Here is a 27425-nt window from a genome sequence, read left to right as displayed (position 1 = left end):
AAAGGATGGGTCAGTCAGCAAGTTAGCAGATGATATGAAAGTCTGAGGCATTGTGGATAGTGTAGAAGGTTACAACAGAGCTGGGTGTAGAAGTGGCAGATTGAGTTCAATCCAGTAAAGTGTAAAATGATGCATTTTGGAAGGTGAAACTTGAGGTTGGAGAACATGGTTCATGGCATGGTTCTAAACAGTGTGCAGGAACAGAGATCTTGGTGTCCGGTCTATAGATCTCTCAAGGTTTCCATGCAAGTAGATATTGTGGTTAAGAAGCTGTATGCCCTTCGTGAGTCAAGAGTTGTGAGGTCATGTTGCAGCTCTACAAGACATTGTGTTCAGTTCTGGTTGCCTCATTACACAAAGGGTGCAGAGAAGATTTACCAGGATGTTGCCTGGATTGGAAAATGTCACCTGAAGCAAGGTTGACAGAACTAGAGCTTTTCTCTTTGGAGCAATGAAAGATGAAGGTGCTTTAATTCAGGTAGAAAGATTTTGAGACAGCCAGCACCTCTTTTGCAGGGGAGATGTCAGAGGTACAATTGTTTATACACAGTGGTAGGTGCCTGAAACGCAATGCTGGGAGAGGCTGGTATAAAGGGACATTCAAAAAACATAGGCACCTGGATGTGGGAGCGAAGGGTTAGATTGTTGTGGAGTAGATTGACATAGGACTGCACAACATTGCTGGGTTTGTGGTGAAATGTTAAGAGTATAGAATTATTTGGGGTGGAGGAAGTTTCAGACGAGTTGGCCATTAAGATGAGGATTGGATTCGAGGAATCAGGGGTGTAAAGAACTGGCCCAAGACTATGAATGGGTTGACATAGACTGGGAGATCGCTTTGTTGAGTACCTCTGTGCTGTCTGCTTTGATGGGGTGGAACTCCCAGTAGGAACTCGTTTCAATTCCCCATCCCATTCTCTTGCTGATGTGTCTGTCCATGTCTCATGCACTGCCAGACTGAGATCACCTGCAAATTGGAGGACCACAACCTCTTGCATCTGGGCCCCGTCCAATTTGACTGGTATTGACCAGCTTTTCCAGTTTCCGTTAGCCCCCTTTCCTCTAGCTCTGTCTCGCCCTTTCCAGCTGCCGTGTAAAATGGGATTAACCGGGGAATTTGCCCGTTAGCACCCTACTGCAGAAAGGGTGTGACCTGGTCAGTGTCGTCCAAAGTCAACTGGGTCCCTGACCTATCTCCGAGGTTGTCAGGGAACCCAGTTCATTAGGTCACGTCCAACAGCAACCTGAACAGGAAAATGGCCGATCCTGTGACTAACAGGGTGCATGGCACCTAATCACAGGGTTGGTGATTTAATGGGTCGATTTCCCCCTGCAGGTTAAAAGGTGCTTCCTACATCTTTGTCCCAGTAATCGGACCCAAGTGCTGCAGTTTAAAAAAGCCTATTGTTTCCTTTCACAGAACCAGAAACTACCCCCCCCCACCCCCCTCATCAATTCTCACCTTTTTGTCTGTTCATCTGTATAGTTCCCATTTCACCTGCTTTTTACTTAAACTGTGATGAGAGGCTCAGGCCCAAAAAATCAGCAATATACAGTATCTTTACCCCGTATGGACGTTGCGAGACCTGCTGAGTTTCTCCAGCATTTGTGTTTACTACAATTGCAGTATCTCCAGACATTCATGTTTTACTCTTGATGAAGAGTTGTCACCCACTGAGACCGACCCAGACTGAACACACAGTGGAACTGAGAACATGAGTGAGGTTCAGGAAAACACCTTAACGAAATGCCATCAGGTACGACGATGAGAGGTAATACTGCAGATGGATGAGATTCACTCAGCCAGATGGCTTGACATAGCTCTGCTATCCTCATAGAGGACTCTTGCAAGAGGGAAATGAGGGCCAAGTGAGGATTGACTGCAGCAGGCAAATATTTGTTTGATTGTCCTTACTCAACTCACTTTGTACGGAGGGCTGGATCTGTTGTCTGTGTGGTTTCATGTAGAATAATTAACAATGTGTATACTGTTAGGTCTGCTTTGTTCAAGAATGAGTGAGTCAGACACCAGACTGAGTCGAAATCAAGGTTCTTTATTACCGGATTGTAACACTTGCAACTAACAGTGTTAGTTGGAGAAGGCGCATTCTCCCGATATCAGCAAGTGGTGGTTTTTTTATACCTCAGGATACGCACTTAGTAAATTATCATACCATTACATTGTCCAATGAATAAGCTGTTGCTACCCTTCTCTGTTAGTCTGCTGCTCATCAGCTTGCTATTGCCAAACTTGAGCATACAAGGTCACACCTCCATCCTGTTACTCCTTAGTACTGGGTGACTCCTTCTCCGGTCCCAACTCATGATGTTTTTACCTTACAATACCCTGGAGAGAAGTTGTAACCACATGGGTATCCGTTGTACACTGGCCCATCACTTTTTCAGCTTCAGAGCTGTTCTGTTTCCACAACTTCTTGGAGCACAAGTTGGTTTGAGTTTCAGGCTCCCTTCTACGGTAAGAAAGGAACAAACTCCTCAGAGGGGTGGCGGAGGAATCCGAGGGAGAGCCCAGCCCGACTACTGCACCAGATAATTGTACAGGTTGTCATCGGGTGTCACCAGACCAAAGTACATGAGCAGGCGGAAGATGACCGAGACCAGCTTCAGTGTGAGGCTTTCAGACCTGAGGAACCACAGTAGAGTCACCAACCACAAGGCATTCAACCCCTCCCATTCTCACACTGCAGGGAAACTGGCCCTTCATCCCATGCATCTGTGACGAACATGGTGTCCAAACCAAACTGCTTGCATTTGATAGCCCCTCTATGTTCATGTGTTTATCTAGAAGCCTCTTTAATGCTACCATTGTATCTGCTTCCACAACTTCATATCTATATACACACAAATTAAAATTTATTTACAGCATTGTAGAAGCAGATTCCAGCCCTTATAAACGTGCCGTCTAATTTCTACCAAATTAGCTGACGACCCTGTATGCTTTGAAGGGAGGAAACCCACACGCTCCTTGCAGATGGCACTAGTGCCGTAGTAGGGTTGCGCTAACCACGCCACCCAACAACAGGCGTTTCAGCACTGATCCCAGCAGAATCTCACAAGCCACAGGTCTCCAGCCTGATCACTCTCTTCCACATAACCCTCTGTCTTCTACAGAGGTGCCAATTCTTACACAAACTAGCAAATGACCATGGATCCATGCATCTGCACCTTCTGGATAAGCCTACCAGGAGGGACCTTGTCCAAAGCCTTACTCAACTTGCCCAAACCAACCAAAATGCTTGACAACCTGTCTAAATGTTACTTAAACATTGCAGTAGCCCCTGCCTCAACCCCCTCTAGCAGCCCGTTCCATACACTCACCACCCTGTGTGTAAAGAAGTTACCCCTCGGGTTCCTGTTAAATCTCCCCCTCTTTAACTTAAACCTATGTCCTCTGGTTACCAATTCTTCTTCTCTGGGCAAAAGACTCTGAATTCAATCACTCTATTCCTCTCGTAATTATGTCCACCTCTGTGAAATTACCCCACATCCTTCTGTGCTCCAAGGAATAAAGCCCCAGCCTGCTCAACCGCTCCCTTTAGCTTAGGCCCCGACCCTGAGTCCTGGCAACATCCTCATAAATCCCTGCAACACGGTGACCAAAACTGAACACTCCAAATAGGGCCTCACCAGCGTCTTATACAGCTGTGACACGACTTCCCAACTTCTACACTCATTACATTGACTGACGCAGGCCAATGTTCTATAAGCGTTTTTGACCTCCCTATCTACCTGTGATGTCACTTTCAGGTACAATGCATCTGTACTCCTGGATCCCTCTGCTCCATTCCCTAGATCTCCACCATTCACTGTGTGGGTCCTACCCATGTTGGAGCTCCCAAAATGCAACACCGCACATTTCTCTATTAAATGCCATTATCTACTCCTCTACCTACCTGATCAAAATCCTGCTGCAATCTTTGGTGCCCGTCTTCACTTGTCTGAATTACAATCCATCTGCCAGTCCTTGGACCACTGGCTCAGTTTGTCATGGTCCTGTTGTGACCTTAAATAACCACCTTCACCCTCCAGTACACCACCAAGTTAGGTGTTGTCCACAAATATGCTAACCATCTCCACGCTTATACACAGACTTAATATACACACACCAGTTAAATGCCTCCAGTCTCATAAACCCACCCTCTACCAGCACTGCCTGCTCCCACTGTAATTTCACATAGAAAATACAGGCCCTTCAGTCAACAAACTAAACTTTCCCTACCTCACACCCATGAGCCTCTTGCATCCATGTGCCTATTGTACCAGCCTCCTCCACCACCCCTGACAGTGCATTCTAGGCACCCACCACTCGGTCTAAAAAAAACTTACCCTGACATCTCCCCTAAACTTTCTTCCTCTCACCTTGTACAGACATCCTCTGGTGTTTGCTACTCTAGCCTTGGGAACAACGTGTTGGCTGTCTCCCTTATCTGTGCCTCTCAGAATCTCCTCTCATCCTTTATCGCTCCAAAGAGAAAAGCCCCAGCTCTGTGAGAATTTTGTATCCAGACTTGAACTCTCTCTCCAGGCGCTGCCTGGGTTTTCTGCAATTTCTGTTCTTCACACTTGTTTTCCTATTTGGTAGATATTATGTGTGAGCACAGGTCCAGGAGGGGGCACCAATAACTGGGTCATCACTGTGTTTCACAGACTGTTGACCAAGGCTGCTATCCTCCCCACCCTCCATGGATCCAGGAGCTTGTCTCCCTGCCTCCCTCGGCTTACCTCAGTCTGATCTCAAACTGGATCTGTGCCCATTTCATTTTCACCCAGGTGAGTGGGCCAACAGCCCAGAATCCTCTGTGGTGTTCCTTGGTGAACAGGTTCCCTCCTTGCACTGCACTGCAGGGAGAGAGAGGGTTGGAGATATGAGATCTGACAGGTTGTCGTCAGAACAGACAGGGGGAACAGCTCAGAAACGACCAACCCCTAAAAGAAAACAAAGAACTTTGGCCCAATATAAGTTGATAGAAGCCCTCAGCCCCCCCCCCCCTCCCCCCAAATGGACATACCAAATGTTATGGGCAGCGACGCCAGGCTTGAGGCAGACCTGTACAGCAATGGCAGCAAATGCTCCGGGTAGCCTCTCCTAACTGTGGAACCTGTGCATGCATTCAGCAGGGGCTCAGACAGTCTTTTTCCCAGGGTAGGGGAGTTTAAACCAAAAGAGGACAGACATCAGTGACCCTAACGCCTGCAATCACCAGCCAGATCTTGGGGGCCTGACCACTCGGAAAAAGGGCCGATTTAAACACTCCTGGTCGAAATGCTCGTCCATCCCCTGGACTTTGCCTACATATAGAAACATAGAAGATAGGAGCCGGAGTAGGTCATTCGACCCTTCGAGCCTGCTCCGCCATTCAACGAGATCATGGCTGATCTTAAAGTTCAGTACCCCGTCCCCGCCTTCTCTCCGTAACCTTTAATACCCTTATACTGAAGAAATAGACCTAATTCCCTCTTAAATATATTTAATGAACCTGCCTCTACTGCCCTCTGTGGCAATGAATTCCACAGATTCACCACCCTCTGGGTCAAGAAATTCCTCCTCATCTCGGTCCCAAATGGTTTGCCTATTATCCTCAAACCATGGCCCCGGGTTCTGGATTTTCCCATCCTTGGAAACATCCCATTTGCATCCATTCTGTCCAGTCCTGCCAGAATTTTATAGGTCTCCATGAGATCCCCTCTCAATCTTCTAAACTCCAGGGAGTACAATCCCAATTTGCGCAATCTTTCCTCATCAGTCATTCCTGCCATTCCAGGTATCAGCCTGGTGAATCGCCTCTGCACTCCCTCCATTGCAAAAACATCCTTCCTTAGATAAGGTGACCAAAACTGCCACAATACTCCAGGTGGGGTCTCACCAAGGCCCTGTACAGCTGCAGTAAGGTATCCTTGTTCCTAGACTCAAACCCTCTTGATATGAAGGCCAACATACCATTTGCCTTTTTAACCACCTGCTGTACCTGCATGCTCGCCTTCAGAGACTGGTGTACAAGTACCCTTAGGTCTCTCTGCACTTCCCCATCTCTTAATCTATTGCCATTCAAATAGTAATCTGCCCTCCGGTTTGTATTACCAAAGTGGATAACCTCACATTGATCCACATTGTAGTGCATTTGCCATGGATCTGCCCAGTCCCTCAATTTATCCAAATCACACTGGAGCTTCCTGACCCCCCTCTTCCGTGCACACAACCCCTCCTAGCTTAATGTCATCTGCAAATTTGGAGATATTACATCCAATCCCCTCATCCAGATCATTAATGTAAATTGTAAACAGCTGGGGTCCCAGTACAGATCCCTGTGGCACCCCACTGGTCACCGCCTGCCACTCAGAAAACGAGCCATTTATCCCAACTCTCTGTCTTCTACCTGCCAGCCAGTTCTCAATCCACATCAATACTTTGCCCCCAATCCCATGAGCCTTGATTTTGGAAGCCAGTCGTTTATGCGGGACCTTATCGAAGGCCTTTTGGAAGTCCAGGTACACCACATCCACTGGCTCTCCCCCATCTATTTTACCTGTCACCATCTCAAAGAATTCCAATAGATTTGTCAAGCACGATTTACCTTTTGTAAATCCATGTTGACTCCGTCCGATCCCTTCTCTGCTAGTCATATGCTCCGCTATTACATCCTTAACAATGGATTATCAGGCTCTTGGGATTTGTCTGCCTTCAATCCCATCAATTTCCCCAAGACCATGTCCTTAGAGATACTGATTTCTTTCAGTTCCTCCCTTGCATTAGTCTCTATGTTTCCCAACATCCTTGGGAGGTTATTTGTATCCTCTCTTGTAAAAACAGAACTAAAGTAAGAATTTAATTGGTCTGCCATTTCCTTATTCCCCATTATATATTCCCCTGATTCCGACTGCAAAGGACCTACTCTGCATTTCACCAATCTTTTCCTCTTGACATATTTATAAAAGCTTTTGCAATCGGTTTTTATATTTGCCGCAAGCTTACTTTCGTTATTTATTTTTGCCCTCTTGATTAATCCCTTTGTCCTCCTTTGGTGCATCTTGAACTGTTCCCAGTCTTCGGTTGCGGTACTTTTTTTGGCCAATTGATATGCTCTCTCTTTGGACCTAATGCTGTCTCTAATTTCCCTTGTTATCCACGGTTGAGTCACCTTTTTTGGTTTTTTTTATGCCAAACCGGTATAAACGATTTTTGCAATTTCTCCATTAGATCTGTGAATGCTTTATTGTCTATCCACAGTCAACTCCCCCATAAACACCACCCAATCAATCTTCCGAGTTGATATCCTTTCTGTCAATCGTGTCGGTCCCTTCTCTCACCATCAATATCCCACCCCCTTTGCTTTCTTGCCGATCCCTCCTAAATATCGTATACCCCGGGATGTTAAGTTCCCGGGCTTGCCCACCCTGTAGCCATGTTTCTGTAATCCCAATCAAATCATATTTGTTTATCTCAATTTCCACAGCTAATTCATCTACCTTGTTCCGAATGCTTCTTGCATTAAGATATAAAGCCTTCAGATTTGCTTTTTTCACCCTCCTTGCTTTCACTGCCTAACCTAACTTTTCCTGTTTTATCTTTTCTGTCCTTTGCCCTATCATACAGGTTCCCACCCCCCTGCCAAATTAGTTTAAACCGCACCCAAACCTAGGTTTGGCTGTCCCAAACCTAGCTGCCAATATATTGACCCCTTTTGGGTTTAGGTGTAACCCATCCTTCTTGTAGAGGTCATGCCTTCCCCAAAAGAGATCCCAATGATCCAAGAAGCCAAAACCCTGTCCTTTACACCAGCCCCTCAGCCACACATTCATTTGTCTTAACCTTCCATTTTTGTCCTCAGTTGCACTTGGCATAGGTAGCAAACCAGAGATCACCACCCTGGCTGTCCTATTTCTTAGTTTCTGTCCTAGCTCTCTGTAATCCTTTTTCAGTACTTCCTCCTTCTTTTTATCTATGTCATTGGTTCCCACATGCACCAAGACATCAGGCTGTTCGCCTTCCCCTTTTAGAATACCCTGGACCCGATTTGAGATATCCCACACCCTTGCACCAGGGAGGCAGCACACCATGCGGGCATACCTATCTGGCTCACACTGTCTGTATTTCTGACAATGGAGTCCCCAATGACCACTGCATTCCTCTTTTCCTTTTGGTCCACCATGCCAGGCTCAGTGCCAGCGACCTGGTCACTGCTGCCAGCTTCAGTCAGGTCATCTCCCTCAACAGCATCCAACAAAATATATGTGAGACATGTGGGCCCCTGGAACAGCCTGTTTATGTCAAACTACCAGCTGCAGCAGTGGGAAGTGCTACAGATGACACCACCCACTGTCAAGTCATAGAGCGCAGGCCTTTTGGCCCAACCTGTTCATGCCAGCCAAAATGGCATTCTGGGGTGATCTTGATAATTCCATACTTCTAAATTCCTATCCATGAATCTGCCTAAATGTCTTCTGAATGCCAAAATCATATAGTTTCCTCTGGTCACTCGTTCCAGGTGCGGACCATCCTCAGTGAAAAAGTTGCCCCTCTTCAATCTTTCTCCTGAAACCTGTGCCCTCCGGTTTTAGAATAGTTTACCCTTGAGGGGAAAAAGACTGCACAAGTACGGGTTGACTTGCCTGGATTGTAGGCAAAACAAAGCTTCTTCCTGTACAAGTGTCAGGGAACAAGTGAATTTAGATGAGATGGGTTTTGGAGAAACCCGTTCCTCTGGGAAGGGAGCACAGAACCCAAGATTGAAGCTGGGAAGATGGCAGGAACAGGAAATCGAAGCTCCCAAGAGGGGAGGCTGGAATTAATGCTGTGGTTACACATTGTACCTTCTGGCCATCAGCATGTATCTGTCCACGGGTGAGCCCAGGAGGCTATTGATTCTGCGTACAGTGTTGATGTTCCGGAAGACGAGCAGCATGGGCCTTGGCAGATCCTTCAACACCTGGATGATGCGGTCAAAGTGGTTTTTGGCCATGGCCTGCATGTAGGCCCTCTCCTCATGGGTCAGGACGTTGGCCAGGTGGAAGGCAGTCTCCCTCATGTTGATGGGCCGCTGCATCAGGATCTCGCAGAACAGGAAGTAGTCTGTGGAGGAGGCGGCGAGGGATGGTTACAGGCAGGTTATGATCTACCGAGCATTACCAGTGCTGCACAGGAGGTGTTAAGAAGTTTGTACATTCTCCACGTGACTGCATGGGTTTCCTCCCACCATTCGAAACGTATGGGGGTTGTAGGTTAATTGGGGCCAGAAGAGTCCGTTACTGTGTCTAAATTTAAATACAGGATACGTTCAACACACTCGCCCTCCAAACCTTCATACTCACCAGAACTAATCCTCTGGCCCATCAGTGGAGTGGGATAAGGAACAATTTACAAACACCCTGAAACTCTAACTTGCTGCAGGCAACAGCTACATAAGATACACCAACCCAACTGTAATAGTATACAATAAATTATCCCAGTATGGAAATAATAAATGAAACAGATAAATATTCAGTTCGTGCAATTAAAAAATCTGTTGTTTCAAAAGGGTAGGTAGGGTTTAGGATAGAGATGAGGAGGAACTGCTTTTCCAAATGGGTGGTGAATCTATGGAATTTGCTGCCCATTGAAGCAGTGAATATAAGGCACTTTCAAGTGGCCAAAATCCTTCATATGCGGCTGCCGGGAGGCCACTTGAAAGCGCAGGAGGCGCAAAGCGAACTTTGTAACCCTCCTCTGGGAGGGATAATTGCTGGAGCACCGAGATCCCCTGGAACCTGAATGGCGGCTGCTCAGGGGATGACAATCAGCTGGCAAACGCTTGACAGTCCCTCTCCCCGCTGCCCCCCCCCCAGCGTGGGATGTCAGGGCAGGCTGTCCCCATACTGATCCCATTTCCCCGCTCTCTCCCCACAGCCCTGTATCAATCCCCACACTGATCCCACAGCCCTATGTCAGTCCACTTGTGTGGGGACGTCCTGCACAGGCCGCCCCTGCGCTGACAGACCGCGCCGGCTGCCCCACAGTGTGGGGACTGATATAGGGCTGTGGGGACTGATATAGGGCTGTGGGGAGAGAATGGGGCAGTGGGATCAGTGTGGGGATGTCCCTGCATGGACAGTCTGTGCCTGCTGTCCCAACTCTAACAGCCCAAAGGGACAGGAGCCGGAGGGAGCTCCAAGGTGCACCCCCCCCCCCCCCCCCCATAAAGCTGTCCATTTCAGATAGCCTATATTTAAGACAAGGTTGGATAGATTTCTACCTAGTAATGGAATTAAGGGATATGGTGAAAAGGCAGGCAGGTGGAGATGAGCCGATCATCAGATGATCAGATTGAGCAGGCTCAACGGGCTGGATGGCCGACGCTTACTATTTCTTATGGTCTTACTGCAGGTAGATCATTTGGTGGTCCCCAGAATGGTCTATGGTTAGGATGGTACAGGAATGTTCAAAAGTCTATTAAGGGTAGGAAAATAATACTCTTCTTGAACCTAGAGGTGCTGGTCTTCAGGCTTCTGTACCTTCTGCCCACAGGGAGCGGTGAGCAGGGCTGATGACCAGGGTGATGGAATTCCTCGAAGGTGTGGGCTGCCTTCTTGAGGCAGCGCCTCACATGGATTTCTGCAATGGATGGGAGGTTGGACCTGGCTAGGTTGGCTGACTTTGCGTGCCTGGGCAGTTGAATTCCCAAACCAGCTGTGATGCAACCAGTTAGTATACTGTCCACAGGGCACCTGCATAGGTTTCACAGAATTTCCGACAACATGCCAAATCTCTTCAGTTTATCAGTGGTTCTCAACCTTTTTCTTTCCACTCACATACCACTTTAAGTATTCCCTGTGCCATTGATGCTGTGTGATTAGTAAGGGATTGCTTAAGATGGTATGTGAGTGGAAAAAGGTTGAGAACCACTGTTTTAATTGTAGCTAAATAACTCGTTACATAACTCCAAAGGAAATGGGACCATGACAATTTTTCTCAAGCAAAATATTTCAGTAACAATTGGGTCTAGAGCAGTGGTTCTCAACCTTCCCTTCCCACCCACATCCCACCTTAAGCAATCCCTTACTAATCACAGAGCCCCGATGACATAGGGATTAAAGTGGAATGTGAGTGGAAAGAAAAAGATTGCAAACCACTGGTCTAGGTTCAAGAACAGATTCTTTCCAACTGGTATTTGGCTCTTGAACCTCCCTTTGTTCCACCAATCAGGGACTGTCTGCAAGTCATTATTCTGCACCAAGTGTACTGTGAATAGTTATTATCCAGCTTATGTATTTATTGACCCTTTAAATTTAATTAATTTACTATTGAAGTTTTTCTTTAGAAGTACCTGTTTGGCAGCTCAAGAAATAATTTCAGGCAGAGATATACCATACAATGTGTCTGATAATATTGTGATGGAATATTTGGGAATGTATTTGGGAGATAAATGGGTAAAATTAGAGTAGGTTCCATACATACACACACTTTAAAATAGATCTTATTTGAAATACTGAAGAATTCATATTCAGTGACTTTACAGAAACTATGGAGAATGCTGTGCACATTTCACACGTAGGTGCTAATTGAAATGATGTCATTAAATGAATAGACGATTATCTTAGAAGAGCCAGGTTGTCTGTTTTGGACCTTTTTGCAAGGCTTTTGACCTCTATGCAAAGTGCTCACTCAGAGGTCATTGAGAAGTTTGTTTACCTAAAACAACAGACAGGAGCAGAAGACTAACTCCTATTGTTTGCTGGAGAAACTTGGGGGTTTTTGCAAGTGAGAGAGAGTTTGGCAGTTTGAATCTCAGAGAGAGACAGATGGGAGTCTTTGACTATGTGTGGCACAGAAAGCTGTAACAAGCCAGGAAAAGCTTGTTGGAACTGAAACAGAAGCTCCAGAGTGGCGGATGGGTGAAAGTGCTATCTGTCTGATGTTGCTCTTGGAATAAGTGGAACAGAAAGGAACTCTGTGGTCGCCTGAAACAAAGAGGTGATCATCTGGAGAACCCTAATGGATCAAGTTTCATCAGCAAGACATTGAGGTGACTAATGGAACAACACATCTCTCTGCAAACCTTCCTGAGCGGTAAATATTTACCTTTCGAGCGCCAAAGCCTGGTGAACTTTATACATGTTAAATTCTGTGCACAGTCTAAGAATTGCCTGCAACCAGTGAACTTGGAAGAAGGAGAAGTGAGATTGAACTGTGAACCAAAGAACTTTTCTGAACTTACACACACATTACATACACGTGCGCTTAGAATTAGAAGGGGGTTAAGTTGGGTTAGTTAAGTTAATAGTCAGTCTTTCAAAACACTTCCATCACTGTTGATGTAAGAGCTACTGGTTGACAGTCGTGAAGCCAGGTTACTGCACGCCTCTTTGAAACAGGTCCTGACCTCACGTTGACTAAGCTCCTTTGCGCTAATGAATACTGAAGCAACGCATTCATTTTGGTCATTGCCAATTTCATCCGCCTCCAGGCACGTTGCCTCCTTCACCCTCATCATCCCTTCTAAACCACTTAGAACATAGAACACTACAGCACAGCACAAGCCCTTCAACCCATAATGTTGTGCTGAGCTATATATTCCTACATAAAAGTCCTAAATCCTCTCTACCTCATAACCCTTTACTTTTCTTTCATCCATGTGCCTGTCAAAGAGTCTCTTAAATGTCCCTACTTCTTAGTCTGCCTGTGCTGGCTCAAGGAAAGGTGGACCCAGGAATGAACCCTCTCTGCCTCCAACCCATCGATGAAAATAGGTGCCTGGTCCCTCAGCTTCCCCTTCCTGATGTCCACAATTCCAGACGCGCGAGTGAGGTCAAAAGAAAAGGAACAGAGTTGAGCGCTTGTGTGAGGTGTACAGTGGGGGTCAAGGGGAAGCAGCGCCCCTTGCGGGAGGGTGGGGATGGGAGGACAGCATCCGCGGCCCCCCCCCCCCAAAAAAATATGAAAAATTTTTGAAAATGTACACACAAAATTACCTGTTTCAGGCCATTAAGACCTATGCTCAAACCGGTGTGTCTGGTTCTTCTAACCCCAAGCAGTACTTTCCATAACTAGCACCTAGCATGCCAAGCTCTGCCCTTGCCCAACTTGCATCCAATCCCTAAGTAGTAACGACCACCCTGTACCCAATCGCCAGGCAGTGCCCCGTCCAACCTGTCCTCATTTACCAGGAAGCAACTCTGCCCAATCTGCACCCAATCCCCAGGCAGAGTCCCCGCCCAATTCATATCCATTACTTTGCACTGATGTTCATCTATTACTTGGGTTTTTCTTCAGCTAACCTTAAAAGCAGTTAGTCTTTCCCAATTGTTTCTTCACACATGGTTTTTGAGATATGGGTGAAAACACAAGGGAGCGCTGCTAGCGTCATTGCAACACGTTGGAGCTGCCGCTGCAATCCTGCAGGAAATGTGGCAGCCAAAGTTGGCAGAGCCATATCCTAGCACTGCACAGAATGACCAGAGGGAGTCAGAGCGGGCCAGGAGGGCATTGATAAAACACGGAGGTGGATTTTAAAAACAAGGAGATCTGTGGAAACGCCTAAAATTCACATGCCCGCAATGAGCTTCTTGGATTTTGACGCTGAGGGGAAGGGTTGTTGTTCTGGCACTGCCCCACCCCACAAGGTTCTCGATCTATACCGTGTATTTTGGGCCAACAGGATTGTGTGAGAGCTGAACTTGGCTAATAAGCAGCCATGAGTACACAAGGAATGGAGCAGGGGACCAAGAACACAGTCTTGGTGTTGAGGATCAGTGAGGAGGAGATGTTGCAGATCCAAACAGGGCTCTGTTTGTACCAACCTGATCTCTTGCTTCAATCATTAATTACTCTCTCCCAACACTCTGAACGAGTTCTGTTATTATCTCAGTTAACTGCTTCCCCGCCACCCAGTGCAGACTTGGGTTTTTTATTTAAAGCACGGTAGAAGCTGTGCTACCTAATTGAACTACAACCTCCGTATGTTTTTTTTTTTGAAGGGTGAGAGGAAACCAGAGCACCCGGGAAAAACCCACGCAGGTCACGGGGTACATACAAACTCCTTGCAGACAGCGCTCTATTCGAACCCGGATCGCTACCGCCGTTATAGCGTCACCCTAACCTCTATAGCCACTCCTTGTCCAACTCCTTGCTTGACCAAGAATGGCTCTTCCACCCCCAAGGAAGTCCTTTCCTTTCCAACCACCCTGTAAACTTGAACTTTGAAATAAGGCAGGAGTGGTTGTTACTTCCAGAGCCACTGAGAGATGGTTATACAGAGGCAGGCCTTTTGGCCCAGAGTCCATGCCAAATGTCTCTCACATCCTCCCTTGACACCCCTCCCATCAGTTTTCCCCACTCACTTGAAAACGAGGTACAATTTACAGTGGCCAACTAACGCAGCGAACTGTACTTCTTTAGGATGTGGGAGGAAACTGGAGAAACATGCAAACTCCATACAGACAGCATTAGAAGTAGGGTTAGAATCTGGGTCTCTGGTACAGTGAATCAGTGGGTTCTACCCGCTGCTCGATAATACAGATCCATCTATGGTACTTGAAGAAGGGCTCAGGTCCGAAACATCGGTAATATATCCTTACTTCCTCTGGACGCTGTGAGACCTGCTGAGTTCCTCCCGCATTTCTTTGGTTTTACCGCAATCACAGCGTCCACAGACTTTTGTGTATCACTCTACGGGGATTTATTGTCCTGCTTCTGCAAAGGGTGGGAGGATATGGTGCACAAGGGGTCAGTTCTCTTCAGAAAATGCCAGGTCCAGCTCTCTCTTTTACACGGCCTCAGGAATGACAGGGCTGGACCCTTCAATGGCTAAGATGCTGATGCGTGGATGCTCTCCGGCCAGCCAAGCTCCCACAGAGAAATCTATACAACATTACAGCACAGAAATGGGCTTTACGGCCCTTCTAGTCTGTGTCAGACTTGTCCTACTGACCTGCACCTAGACCATATACCTCTCCCATCCATGTACCTGTTAAAATTGAGCCGGCATTCACTACTTTAGCTGGCAGCTCATTCCACACACCCACCACTCTCTGTGTGAAATCCCCCCCCAAATGTTCCCCTTTCACCCTGAATCTGTGGCCTCTGGTTTGTATCTCACCTACCCTTAGTGGAAAAAGTCTATTCTACCTGTACCCAGACCTCATTGGACTTCCCATTAAATTGGAACAGGAAGGAGCAGTGGCTGCATTTTATATTGGCTCTGTCATAGAATACAACAGCGCAGAAAACAGGCCATTCGACCCTTCTAGTCCATGCCAACCATCATTCTGCTAGTCCCATTGACCTGCTCCCATTCCATAACCCTCCAGACCTCTCCCATCCATGTATCTATCCAATCAATTCTTAAACCTCAAGATCGAGCCTGCATTCATACCAGATGGCAGCTCATTGCACACTCCCACCTCTGAGTGGAGAACTTCCCCCTAAACCTTTCCTCCTTCAGCTTAAAACTATGACCTCGCCTATTTATCTCCCCCTAAGTGGTAAAAGCTGTCTCGCATCCACTCTGTCTGTCCCTCTCATAATCTGGTAAACCTCTGTGCATGGTAGGTCAAACAGCGTCCTTTATGTAGCAAAGGCAGAGATGCAGAACTGATGTTTCAGGCTTGAGACCTTCATCAAAGTATAAGAAAATGCTGGTGAGTATCAAAATAAGAGTGGGAGGGAGGAGGAGTGGCAAGGCAGGAGATGATAGGTGGAGAAGGGAGGAAGGGAGGGGACAGCGGCACTGTGGGGGAGGGTAGGGAAAGCAGGGCTGGGTAGGTAAAAGAACTGGAAAGGCAGGAAATGGGGGAGGAGAAGAATACGACAGAACTAGTGCAGAGATTTTCTAGAATGTTGTCTTCAGGAGCTGAGTTACAGGGAAAGATTGAACAGGTTCAGACTTTATTCCCTGCAGCGTAGAAAAATGAGGGAGATGTGATTGAGGTATTTAAAATTATGAGGGGGGGATAGACAGAGTAAATAAACATTGTTTTTTTTCCACTGAGGGTAGGTGGACAAGATACAAATCAGAGGACATGGGTTAAGAGTGAAAGGGAGCATTAGGGGGAACTCCTTCGCACAGAAAGTGGTGGGGGTGTGGAATGAGCTGCTTTGCTGAAGTGGGGAATACAGGGTCAATTTTAATATTTAAGAAGAATTTGGACAGGTACATGGAAGGGAGAGGCATGGAGAGCTATGGCCTGGGTGCAGGTCAGTGGGACGAAGCAGAAAAATAGTTTGGCACAGACCAGAAGGGCTGAAGGGGCCTATTTCTGTGCTGTCATGTTCTATCTCAACATGGCAACCTCACACATACAGTAGTGGGGGGGGGGGGGGGGCTACAAAATTGGAGCCAATATCACGAGGTAACGGTACAGGTTGTCTTCAATTCTGGAGCTAACCCTTCACCCAGAACAGAGGAAATGATCAACAGGCTTGATTGTGAACGTGAAGGTCAGGTTCCTCACCTTTGACTCCGAGCTCATTGGAGTATCGCTTCATCGCTGGATTATTGAGGAGGACGATGGAACGCCAGAGTTTGCAAAGGCTCACACGATCCCTAAGGCGGAAATGTAGCATGAGTGGCCAGTGTGGAGGATGGTGATAAATGAGTCATCCTTCAGCATTCTCTCTCTCTCTCTCTGCCACTGAGTCTGACACAGCAGCAATAGCATCTCACACCACCGAGTTTGGACGAGTGTCAGTGAGCCCGTCAGACCAAGTACCACACGGTCATAGGAGAGAGAATGTCTTCACCATCTCAAGGCATTAGAACTCAGTCACAGAGAGACGCAACCACAAACAGGCCCTTCGAACCATGCCTACCACAAAACATGCCATAACCCAATTTTATTAAATTTACACCACGACATACAGCACGGTAACAGGCCCTTCTGGCCCACGAGCCCGTGCCTCCCACATACCTCAATTAATCTACCACCCCTGTACATTTTGAAGGATGGGAGGAAACTGGAGCATCCAGAGAAGACCCACACAGACACGCGGAGAATGTAAAAATTCCTTACAGACAGCGGCGGAATCTCCCCACTCTCCTATCAACACCCAGATTTTACCATGGAAAACTTTTAAATTTTATTTACATTACAGTGGAAGCCGATTCCTGACATTTCAACCTGTGCTTCCCATTTACACCCAAATTAACCTGCAACCCCTGTGTGTTTTTTGAAAGGTGGGAGGAAACCAGAGCCCCCAGGGAGAAGTAGATATGGGGAGAACGTCCAAACTCCTTATGGAGAATCCTGGATTCGAACCCGTGTCGCTGGCGCTGTAATTGTGTCACCGCTGTTATGTTAATTGTGCCGCCCAAATTTACAGCACCCAACTAACCAACCACATCTTTTTGGATTTGGCCAGGAGCCAGAACTCCAGCCAGGCAGTCCAAATGTTAAATGTTAAACTTCCACAAAAAAAAAAGAAAAATTTTCTACTATTTTGTTTTGCTGGTTGCTTAACATTCCAGATAACAGAGGTTTTACTGTAGTATGGAAACAGGTCCATTAGCCTAATACTACTCCTGATTTTCCGTCTGGGCATTCTCCAGCATTAACATCGACTTTGTCGGTTTCTGCTAACCTGGTCTCCATTCCCCCTCCCTTCTCCCCGTCAGCTCTCCACCCCCTTCCCTTTCTATTCACCCAGCCATCCCATCTCCCTCTGCTTACTGCTGTGCCCTCGCTCCCCTCTCCACTTATTACCTCATTTCTTTGTGACTGTGCTCCGCTCCCTAAACTTTTTATTCAGATGCCTGCCGACATTTTTCCATACTTTGATGAAGGGCTCAAACTCAAAACGTCGGTTATGTATTTTTAATCACTGTTTGACCTGCTGAGTTGCTCCAGCATTAAGAGTCTAGGACAAGAGGGCACAACTTGAGGATTGTAGTGCGCCCAATTTCTTCAGCCAGAATTTCTTCAGCCAGAGGATGGTGAATCTGTGGTCATTGGGTGTATTTAAGGCAGAGATTGATAGGTTCTTGATTAGCCAGGGCATCAAAGGCTATGGGGAGAAAGCCAGGCAGTGGGATTGAGGAGAAAATGGATCAGATCATGATTGAATGGAGGGGCAGGCTCAAGTGCATGAATAGCCTATTTCTGCTCCTACATTTTATGGAATGGGCTCTTCCTCTTCAACAGTCTTCCTAGTCCATCCACCAGTTTAGGGAACAATCCCACCTAGTGCTGCAAGATTCCTGAAGGCCAGCTCTTCGCAGCTGCCATCCTCTGGGAGGGTTCAACAGTGATGACAGCAGACTGATAACTTGCCAAGGCTGTCTCTATCTAACTAGTGATTTGTCATTTCCAAAATAAAAACACAGGCATCCTTCAGTTAACCCAGAAAGAGCAAGGCCAGTGACTAACAGACTCCAGAGATAAGACGTCCCTCCACAAAACAAGGAGATAAACATTGCGTCGATGGTTTTCTGGCCTGCAGCCAGTGATATGTTGAAGAATATCCAAATGTTGAAGTCAAATTCACCTCCGCTTACAGCTTGTTCCACAATCTCAGCACCCTCTGTGTGGAGGTTCCCCCGAATGTTCCCCAAAACATTTCACTCTTTACTCATGTCCTTTAGTTCTTGTCTCACCCAACCTCAGTGCAAAAAGTCTGCTTGCATTTACCCATTTATCCCCCTCATAGTTTTACATACCTCCATCAAATCTCCTCTCATTCTTTTGCCCTCCAGGAAATAAAATCCTGACCTATTTAACCTTTCTCTGTAACTCAGTTCCTGATGTCCGGGCAACATCCTTGTAAACTTTCTCTGCATTCTTTCCATCTTATTGATATCTTTCCTGTAGTTCGGTGACCAGAAATGCACACAATGCTCCAAATTTGGCCTCACTGATATCTTATACAACTTTACCATAACATCCCAACTCCCCATACTCAATATTTTGATTTATGAAGGCTAATATGCCAAAAGCTCTCTTTACAACCCTAATCACCTGTGATGCCACTTTCGGGGAATTATGTATCTGTATTCCCAGATCCCTCTGTCCTACCCCACTCCTCAGTGCCCGACAATTTACCGTGTACGTCCTTCCTTGGTTTGTCCTTCCAAAATGCAACACCTCACACTTGTCTGCATTAAGTTCCTTCGGCCATTGTGCAGCCTATTTTTCCAGCTGGCCCAGATCCCTCTGCAAGACTTGAAAACTATCCTCGCTGTCCACAACACCTCTAATCATTGTGTCATCTGCAAGCACACTCTCTCCAAGGGATGGGTCCCTCTCACACTGTGAGGTACAGCTCCCTCACTGTCTCCCACAGTGGCATGGGCACACTGTCTCGCTATCAGCTGGGTTTTCTTTCAACTCTCAATGACCTGCCCACGGCTTTGAATTCACTGGGATTGGGTTCCTTCCACTGGTTCTCATGGGGCAACAGATTGACCAACGTGCCGGAGAGACCCCTTCTCGTGTCTCAACATTTGTCTATGTCTGAATCTACATTGCACAACTTTGCCCAGTCCCTTCACCCATTTATTTTTCCCTGTCAATCTACAATAATTTCTTCAAATTAGAGAGCCTGACTCACAATATCCCCATGCACTGACATTTTGCTCTCCACTGCAGGGAAATAACACACATATCCGGAACTGTAGAATGGAGAAGATGCAATGCATTGGCAAAACATACTTACTTTACATTCAGGCTTTCATATAATCCATGGTCCAGAAGCACCAGCTCTGCTTTCCCATCAGTGCCTTTTCTAACCAACACTGCAGCAGGGAGGGAAATGACAAAATATAAATACCGGAATAGCTGGGGAAGCGAAGGAATTATACAAAGCAGTGGGAAAGATAGGGTGAATCAGGTATCATCAGTTTTGCAGCACTAACCGTCCATCGTGCCCTCATTTACATAACACCATTAGATTTAGGCGCAGAATTGGACCTTTTGGCCCATCAAGTTTGCCCTGCCATTCTCCCAATCAGCCCCACTGCCTGGCCTTCTCCCCATAACCTTTGATACCCTATCAAGATACCTATTGATCTTTACCTTTAATACATCCAACAACTTGGCCTCCACAGCCGCCCATGGTAGCAAATTCCAAAGGTTCACCGCTATCTGGCAAAAGAAATTCCTCCCCATCTGTTTTAAATGGGCACCCTTCAATCCTGAAGTTGTGTCCTCTTGTCCTAGACTCTCGCACCATGGGAACCAACCTTTCTACATCTACTCTGTCCAGGCCTCTCAACATTGAAAATATTCCTAGGAGGTCCTCCCTCATTCTTCTGAAGTCCAACAAATACAGTCTAAGCTCTTTTATTGTTGTAATTGGGGATGTGTTCCTGCAGGAATTTTCTCTCTTAACAGTATTCCCCCACTAGTTTGCAATCTATGGCAGTATTGGGCAAAAGAGAAATGCTGTTATTTTAATCCTGTTGAAATAGACATTACATACTGGGGTGGCATGGTGGGTGCAGTGGTTAGCACAAAGCCTTTATGGCACCAGTGGCTGGGGTTGAATCCCACGCTGTGTGTAAGGAGTTTGTATGTTCTCCCCATTTCTGTGTGGGTTTTCCGCAGTGGTTCCAGTTTCCTCCCACTGTTCAAAATATATCGTGGCGTAGGTTAATTGGGTGTAAATCGGGCAGCACAGACTTGTGCTTATATTTAAAGAAAATCTGATTAAACATATTTACAAGAATCTATCAGACTCATTGCCTTGTCATTTTCCAAAGCAAATCCCTTGTGGCCCTTCTGCTGTGAACTGACAGGCTATGATCACTGTCCTTGGCAAACTAATTCAGTTCTCTGTATTTTATTTTTCACACAAATTCCATCAAAGCCAATTTATATTCAATATCCCAAAATTGTTGGTAGAGTTGTTCAAATGTTGGAAGGCGTGTTGGAAGTTGTGCCCTCCTGTCCTGGACTCTTCCACCATGGGAATCCAGGACAAGAGAGCACAACTTCAAGATTGTAGTGTGTCCACTTAGAACAGAGATGTGGAGGAATTTCTTCAGCCAGAGGGTATGAATCTGTGGAATTTGTTGCCACAGGCGGTTGTAGAAGTCGGGTCATTGGGTGGATTTAAGGCAGAGATTGATAGGTTCTTGATTAGCCAGGGCATGTATCAAGGTTATGGGGAGAAGGCTGGGCAGTGGGGCTGAGTGGGGAAATGGATCAGTTTATGATAAAATGGCAGGGCAAAAACGATGGGCTGAATGGCCTATTTCTGCTCCTATGTCTTAGGTTGAGTAAATTTCTGTTAACCAAACTGTGGTAATGCAGACATACACTGTCATAACAGACCAACACAGCCTTCCCCTTTACAGCTATGGCCGACATTGCTATCTCACTACATGGTCTGCGTCTTGAATTCGACCCTGAGCAAGGTTTTATTCTCCAGGGTACCACACAGCACAAGGACTTACCATTCCCGGGGTGAGGGTCTGCATGGATGAACCCAGTGTAAAATATTTGTTCTGCGAAAGTCCTCACCAGTTTATCTGCCACCTGGGGAAGGAGAGAGATGGTCAGCCTGTGATTCCACTCCCCACCAGAACAGAGTGTGAGTATGTCACAGGAAGCAGTATCGCTCACACCCTAACACCCTGGAAACACTACCTGTAAGATTAAAGCAATTCAAACAGTGTTCAGTCCTTTCTCCATCATTATCAATGACGTTTGTGAAAGAGTGTATAGATATGTTTTGGGGAGATAAATTGGGAAAGATTTGTTAGAGTAGGTCACATACAAACACTTTAAAACAGACCTTATTTAAAATACTGGAGCTTCGCCCCATGCTAGACATGTTGGGGCCAATAGCATTTGCAAGAGCTCTGGAGAGTGCCCAAGAGACTTTACTAATGGGTTGTTATTTACAAAAGGCAACAGATGAAAGATCTTGTTGGAGCTGCAGACAGTCTGAAGGAGAACTTAAGAGGGTCATGTGGTTTTGCAAGCAAAGAAAGTCAAACAGGCTTTGTGTGTGTGTGTTTGTGTGTATGTTTGTGTGAGAGAAAGACACAGAGATCATTTCTACAGTGTTACAGCCAGCAACATAAGCTGGGACTGGAACAGGACAAGCTGGCAAGCTTGTGTAAAGCCCCATTTGGAAAATGGCCTGGTCAACGCCCTTGTGGTTCATGCAAGAGGAGAGGACTGGCTGTCTAATGTTTCACTTGGAATAAGAGAAACAAAAAGGAACTCTGGTGACCTGAAAGAAAAGAGATTATCAACTGGAGACCCCTGAGGGGGCAAGTTTCTTTAGCAAGACACTGAAGTGGCTGATGGAAGTATATCAGTTGTGGATGTCCTGGAACAACAAGTCTCTCTCTGAAAACCGACAAGAACCTTCCTGAGTGGTAACCATTTACTTTTCAAGCACCAAAGCCTGGTGAACTTTATAAATGTTAAATTCTGTGCACAGTCTAAGAATTTCCTGCAACCAGTGAACTTGGAGGAATGAGAAGTGAGATTGAACTGTGAACCAAAGAACTTTTCTGAACTTACACACACATTACATACACGTGCGCTTAGAATTAAAAGGGGGTTAAGTTAGGTTAAGTAAGTCAATAGTGATAAGTTAAAGTTTAATTCTATTTTCATGTTTAAAGATGATTAAAAGCAACTTTTGCTTAAGTAATCATTTATCTTGGTGAACATCTATTGCTGCTGGGTTTCGGGGTCCTCTGGGCTCATAACATGTTACCATCAATTTGTCCACTGCTGGAGTTTCTGCCTCCCCTGTGGTGAAGGTACATTTGTGGTAAGGTTTAAGCGACACAGTGATGAATAACTGGAATACTGTGTACAGGACTAGCCTATCTATCTAGGAAAGAATAAACTTTTAAAAGAGAATATGCATCTGAGTAACATCAGATTGATTTCAAGTGAGTTTATGATATGGTTCATTGGTTGTGAGTTAATGTTGCAGATCTATAAATCTCTGGTGAGACTACATTAGAGTATTGTGTTCTGTTCTGGTCGCCTCATTACAGGAAGGATATGGAAGCCATGGAGAGGGTGCAGAGGAAATTTACCAGGATGTTGCCTGCATTGGAAACTGTCTTATGAGGCAAGGTTAGCAGAGCTGGGACTTTTTTCTTTGGAGCAAAGGATGAGAAGCAACTTAATAGCAGTCTACAAGATTCTGAGAGGCATAGATAAGGTCGACAGCCAGCACCTTTTCCCCAGAGCAGGAGTAGCAAACACCAGAGAGCATCGACACAACACAAAGTGAAGGGAGGAAACTTTAAGGGAGACCTCAGGGGCACATTTTTTTTTTTTTTTTTTTTTTTTTTACACACACAGAGAGATGTGGGTGCCTGGAATTCCTTGCCAGGGATGGTGGAACATAAGGGGCACTTAAAAGACTCTTAGACAAGAACATGGTGAAAGCAAAAGAGGGTTATGAAGTAGGGAGGGTTTAGTTTTTGTTTTTGGTAGGTATATATACGTTGGCACCACATTGAGGGCCAAAGGGTCTGTGCTGTGCTGTAATGTTCTAGTGCTACAACAAGAGATTAAGTAGACTGGAGCCATACAGGAGTTTAGAAGAAAGATCTGGGACAACAGGGCAGCATTCTAATCTCAATCAACCGCTTCATCAATACCCTTCCTCCAGTTTATGATCAGAAGTGGGGATGTTCATTGATGATTGCACGCTCCCCGGCAAGTGAAGTACAATGTATGCAGCAAAAACTGGACAATATTCAGGTATTAGCTAACACAGCCATGTCATAGGAGCAGAAATAGGTTGCTCTGCCCATTGAGACTGGCCCACCATTTAATCATGAGTTGATCCATTTTCCCTACTCAGCCCCACTGCCCAGCCTTCTCCCCACAACCTTTGAAGCCCTGGCTGATCAAGAACCTATCAATCTCTGCCTTAAATACACCCAATGACCTGGCCTCCACAACCCCCCGTGGCAACAAATTCCACAGATTTGCCACTCTCTGGGTAAAGAGATTCTCCGCATCTCTGTTTTAAGCGAACACCCTTCAATCCCAAAGTTGTGCCCTCTTATCTTGGACTCTCCCACCAAGTTCAACATCTACTCTGCCCGTGCTTTTCAAAATTTGAAATGTTTCAGAGATTTCACCCCCCCCTCCCCCCACCATTCTCCTAAATTCCAATGAATACAGACAAATGCTCCTCATATGATAAATTCCCAGAATTATCCTTGTGAACCTCCTTAGAACTTTCTCAACATCAGCACGTGCTTTCTTAAATGAGGAGCCCAAAACTGCTCACAATACTCCAAGTGTGGACTCACCAGTGCCTCGTCTTCTTCCTGCGTCCCTCCCTCAAACACACCATCATCTCGAGTCACATGCAAAGGGAAACTCCATACACAGCGATGGGAAGGAAATTAGGGGCTGCCCACAGTAGGAAAAGTTACGTCTTACATCCACTTACGTCCTTCACGCTCAATCCCTGCTGCTCGATTTCATCGACGTTGGTGATTTTACAGCCCTCGCAGTAGTCAGCAGTCAGGATCCGCTGGAAGTGAAGGCATGCACATGTTACACAGAGGTAGACAGAATCTTGGCACCACTTCGCAAGGGCCTGGAATGCTCTCAGATGCTGCCAGCAGGACATGGACAGGGAAACCTCCGGGGGGGGGGGGTGAGTGTCAACACAGTAAAGGGGTGAGTGGGCCAGACAGAAGCCGGAGAGCAAGGCCAAGGGAAAGTCTCTGGCGCTGGGAAGTAAGTGGTGGAGAATCAGATCCTATGCTCAGGCAGGATGACTAGAGGGCTCTTCTACTGAGGATATATGGGTGGAGCTGAAGAACGGGAATGGTATGACCACACTCATGATATTATAGACCACCCGATAGTTAGCGAGAATTGGAGGAGCCAATCTGTAGGGAGATAGCAGACAGATGCAGGAAACATAAGGTAATGATTGTAGGAGATTTTACCTTTCCATATGTTGACGAACTCCCATAGTATACAAGGGTTGAATGACTTGGAGTTTGTCAAATGTGTTAAACTTTTCTAAATCAATATATAGAGTGCAATACTGGATCTCCTATTAGGGAACGAGACAGGACTGATGACAGAAGTATGTGAAGGGCAGTGGTTCGCAACATTTTTCTTTCCATTCACATACCACATTAATCCCTATGTCATCGGAGCTCTGTGATTAGTAAGGGATTGCTTAAGGTGGGATCTAAGTGGGAAGGGAAGGGTGAGAATCACAGCTCTACACTCAATTGTTACTGAAATATTTTGCTTGAGAAAAATGGTAATTGGCCCATTTCCTTTGGAGTTATGAAACTAAGTCATTTAGATATGATTAAAACAGCAGTTTTCAAACTTTTTCTTTCCACCCATATACCACCTTAAGCAATCCCTTACGTCCTTCACGCACCGATGACATAGGGATTACTTAACGTGGTATGTGAGTGGAAAGAAAAGGGTTGAGGACCACTGGTGTAGGGGAATATTTTGGGTCCGGTGATCATAATACCATTAGTTTCAATTATGGAGAAAGATAGGTCTGGACCTCGAGTTGAAATTCTAAATTGGAGAAAGCCCAATTTGAGGAAATGAGAAAGGATCAAAATGCATGGATTGGGATAAACTGTTTTCAGGCAAGGATGTGCAAGGTAAGTGGAGGACCTTCAAAGGTGAAAATTTGAGACTACACAGTCTGCATGTCCCTGTCAGGATTAAAGGAAAAAAAGACACGAGATTACTTTGGCAGACAATGAAGGAAGATCCTTAGGGTTTCTACAAGTATATTAAGAGCAAAAGGATAGTAAGGGACAAAATTGGTCCCCTTGATGATCAGGGCAGTCAACTCTGCATGGAGCTGAAAGAGATGGGGTAAGATCTTAAATGATTTTATTCCTCAGTATTACTCAGGAAACAGGCACAGAATTGTGGGAAGAAAGGAAAACAAGCAGAGAGGTCATGGAACCAGTACGGATTAAAGTGGAAGAGAAGGAAGTGCTGCCTTAAAGCAAATAAGAGTGGGTAAATCCCCAGGGCCTGACAAGATATTCCCTCGGACTTTGAGGGAGGCAAGTGTTGAAATTCCAGTAGCTTTTGAAGAAATATTTAAAACGTCCTTAGCCACGGGTGTGTTGCCAAAGGATTGGAGAGTAGCTCACGTTGTTCCATTGTTTAAAAAAAGAGTCTCCAAAAGTAACCCTGAAAATTATAGACCGGTGAGCCTGACATCAATAGTAAGTTATTGGAAGGTGTTCTAAGAGATCAAATGTACAATTATTTGAATAGCCAGGGACTGATCAGGGATAGTCAACATGGCTTTGTGCATGTTAGATCATGTTTAACATATCTTATGGAGTATTTTGAGGAGGTTACCAAGAGAATTGAAAGGAAAGGCTGTGGTTGTTGTCTACGTGGACTTTAGTAAGATCTTTGACAAGGACCCACATTGGAGGTTGGTTAGAAAGGTTCGGACGCTAGATATTCATGGTGAAGTAGTGAACTGAGTTCGACAATGACTGGATAAGAGAAGCCAGAGAGTGGTGGTGGATGATGGCTTCTCAGACTGGAGGCCTGAGACTAGTGGTGGGCCTCAGGGATCAGTGCTGGGACCATCGTTCTTTGACATCTACGTCAATGATCTGGATGATAAATGGTAAATTGTATCAGCAAGTTTGCAGATTACACTAAAAATTGGAGGCACTGTGGACAGCGAGGGAGGTTTCCGAAACTCGTAGACGGATCTGGAAAAGCTGGAAAAATGGAATTAAAAATGGCAGATGGAATTTAATGCAGACAAGTGTGAGGTGTTGCATTTTGGAAGGACAAACCAAGATAGGACATACATGGTAAATGTTTGGGCACTGAAGAGTGCAGTAGAACAGAGGGATCTGGGAAGAAAGATACATAATTCCCTGAAATTAGCGTCACAGGTGGATAGAGTTGTAAAGAGAGCTTTTGGCATATTGGACTTCATGAATCAAAGTAATGAATACAGGAGTTGGGATGTTATGGCAAAGTTGCACAAGACATTGGTGAGACCAAATTTGGAGTATTGTGTGCAGTTTTGGTCATCTAACTACAGGAAAGAAATCAATAAGAAAGAAAGAGAGCAGGGAAGATTTACTAGGATATTGAACAGAGTTACAGGGAAAGGGAAATTTGATAGAAGTATTTAAAATTGAGGGAATAGACAGAGCAAATGTAGATAGGCTTCTTCCACTGCAGATAGGTGAGATACTACCAGAGGACAAGGATTAAGGATAAATGTTTAGGGGGAACATGAGGGGAAATTTCTTCCCACAGAGAGTGGTGGGAGTGTGAAACAAGCTGCCAGATGAAGCGGTGAATGCAAGCTTAATTTTAACATTTAAGAATTTGGGCAGGTATATGGATGGGAAAGGTATGGATTGGGTGTAGGTCAGTGGGACTAAGCAAAAAAAAAAAAAAGTTTGGTACAGACTAGAAGGGCGAAAGGGGCCTATTTCTGTGCTGTAACGTTCTATGGTTCT

General features: G+C 45.8%; 1 protein-coding gene across 8 annotated transcripts in view; it reads right to left on the bottom strand.

Moving 5' to 3' along the window:
- Window positions 1-2034: 2034 nt before the first annotated feature.
- adck5 (aarF domain containing kinase 5) overlaps window positions 2035-27425 on the bottom strand; it is a 123915-nt gene continuing 98524 nt past the window's right edge. For 7 of the 8 annotated variants that reach the window (XM_069915093.1, XM_069915096.1, XM_069915101.1 and 4 more), the window contains 7 exons: window positions 24371-24454; window positions 21381-21462; window positions 19640-19718; window positions 16444-16535; window positions 8830-9088; window positions 4744-4860; window positions 2035-2644 (listed from right to left, as the gene is read on the bottom strand). In XM_069915093.1, coding sequence (XP_069771194.1) covers window positions 2539-2644; window positions 4744-4860; window positions 8830-9088; window positions 16444-16535; window positions 19640-19718; window positions 21381-21462; window positions 24371-24454 — 819 coding nt within the window. In that variant the 3' untranslated portion in view covers window positions 2035-2538. The remainder of the gene's footprint in view (window positions 2645-4743; window positions 4861-8829; window positions 9089-16443; window positions 16536-19639; window positions 19719-21380; window positions 21463-24370; window positions 24455-27425) is intronic. The other variant, XM_069915097.1, reaches the window with a different exon arrangement.

This window comes from Narcine bancroftii, chromosome 1 (assembly GCF_036971445.1).
Source record: "Narcine bancroftii isolate sNarBan1 chromosome 1, sNarBan1.hap1, whole genome shotgun sequence".
Classification (NCBI taxonomy): Eukaryota; Metazoa; Chordata; class Chondrichthyes; order Torpediniformes; family Narcinidae; genus Narcine; species Narcine bancroftii.
The sequence above is the reverse complement of the archived record's forward strand: the minus strand, read 5'-3'. Positions and strand labels throughout refer to the sequence as shown.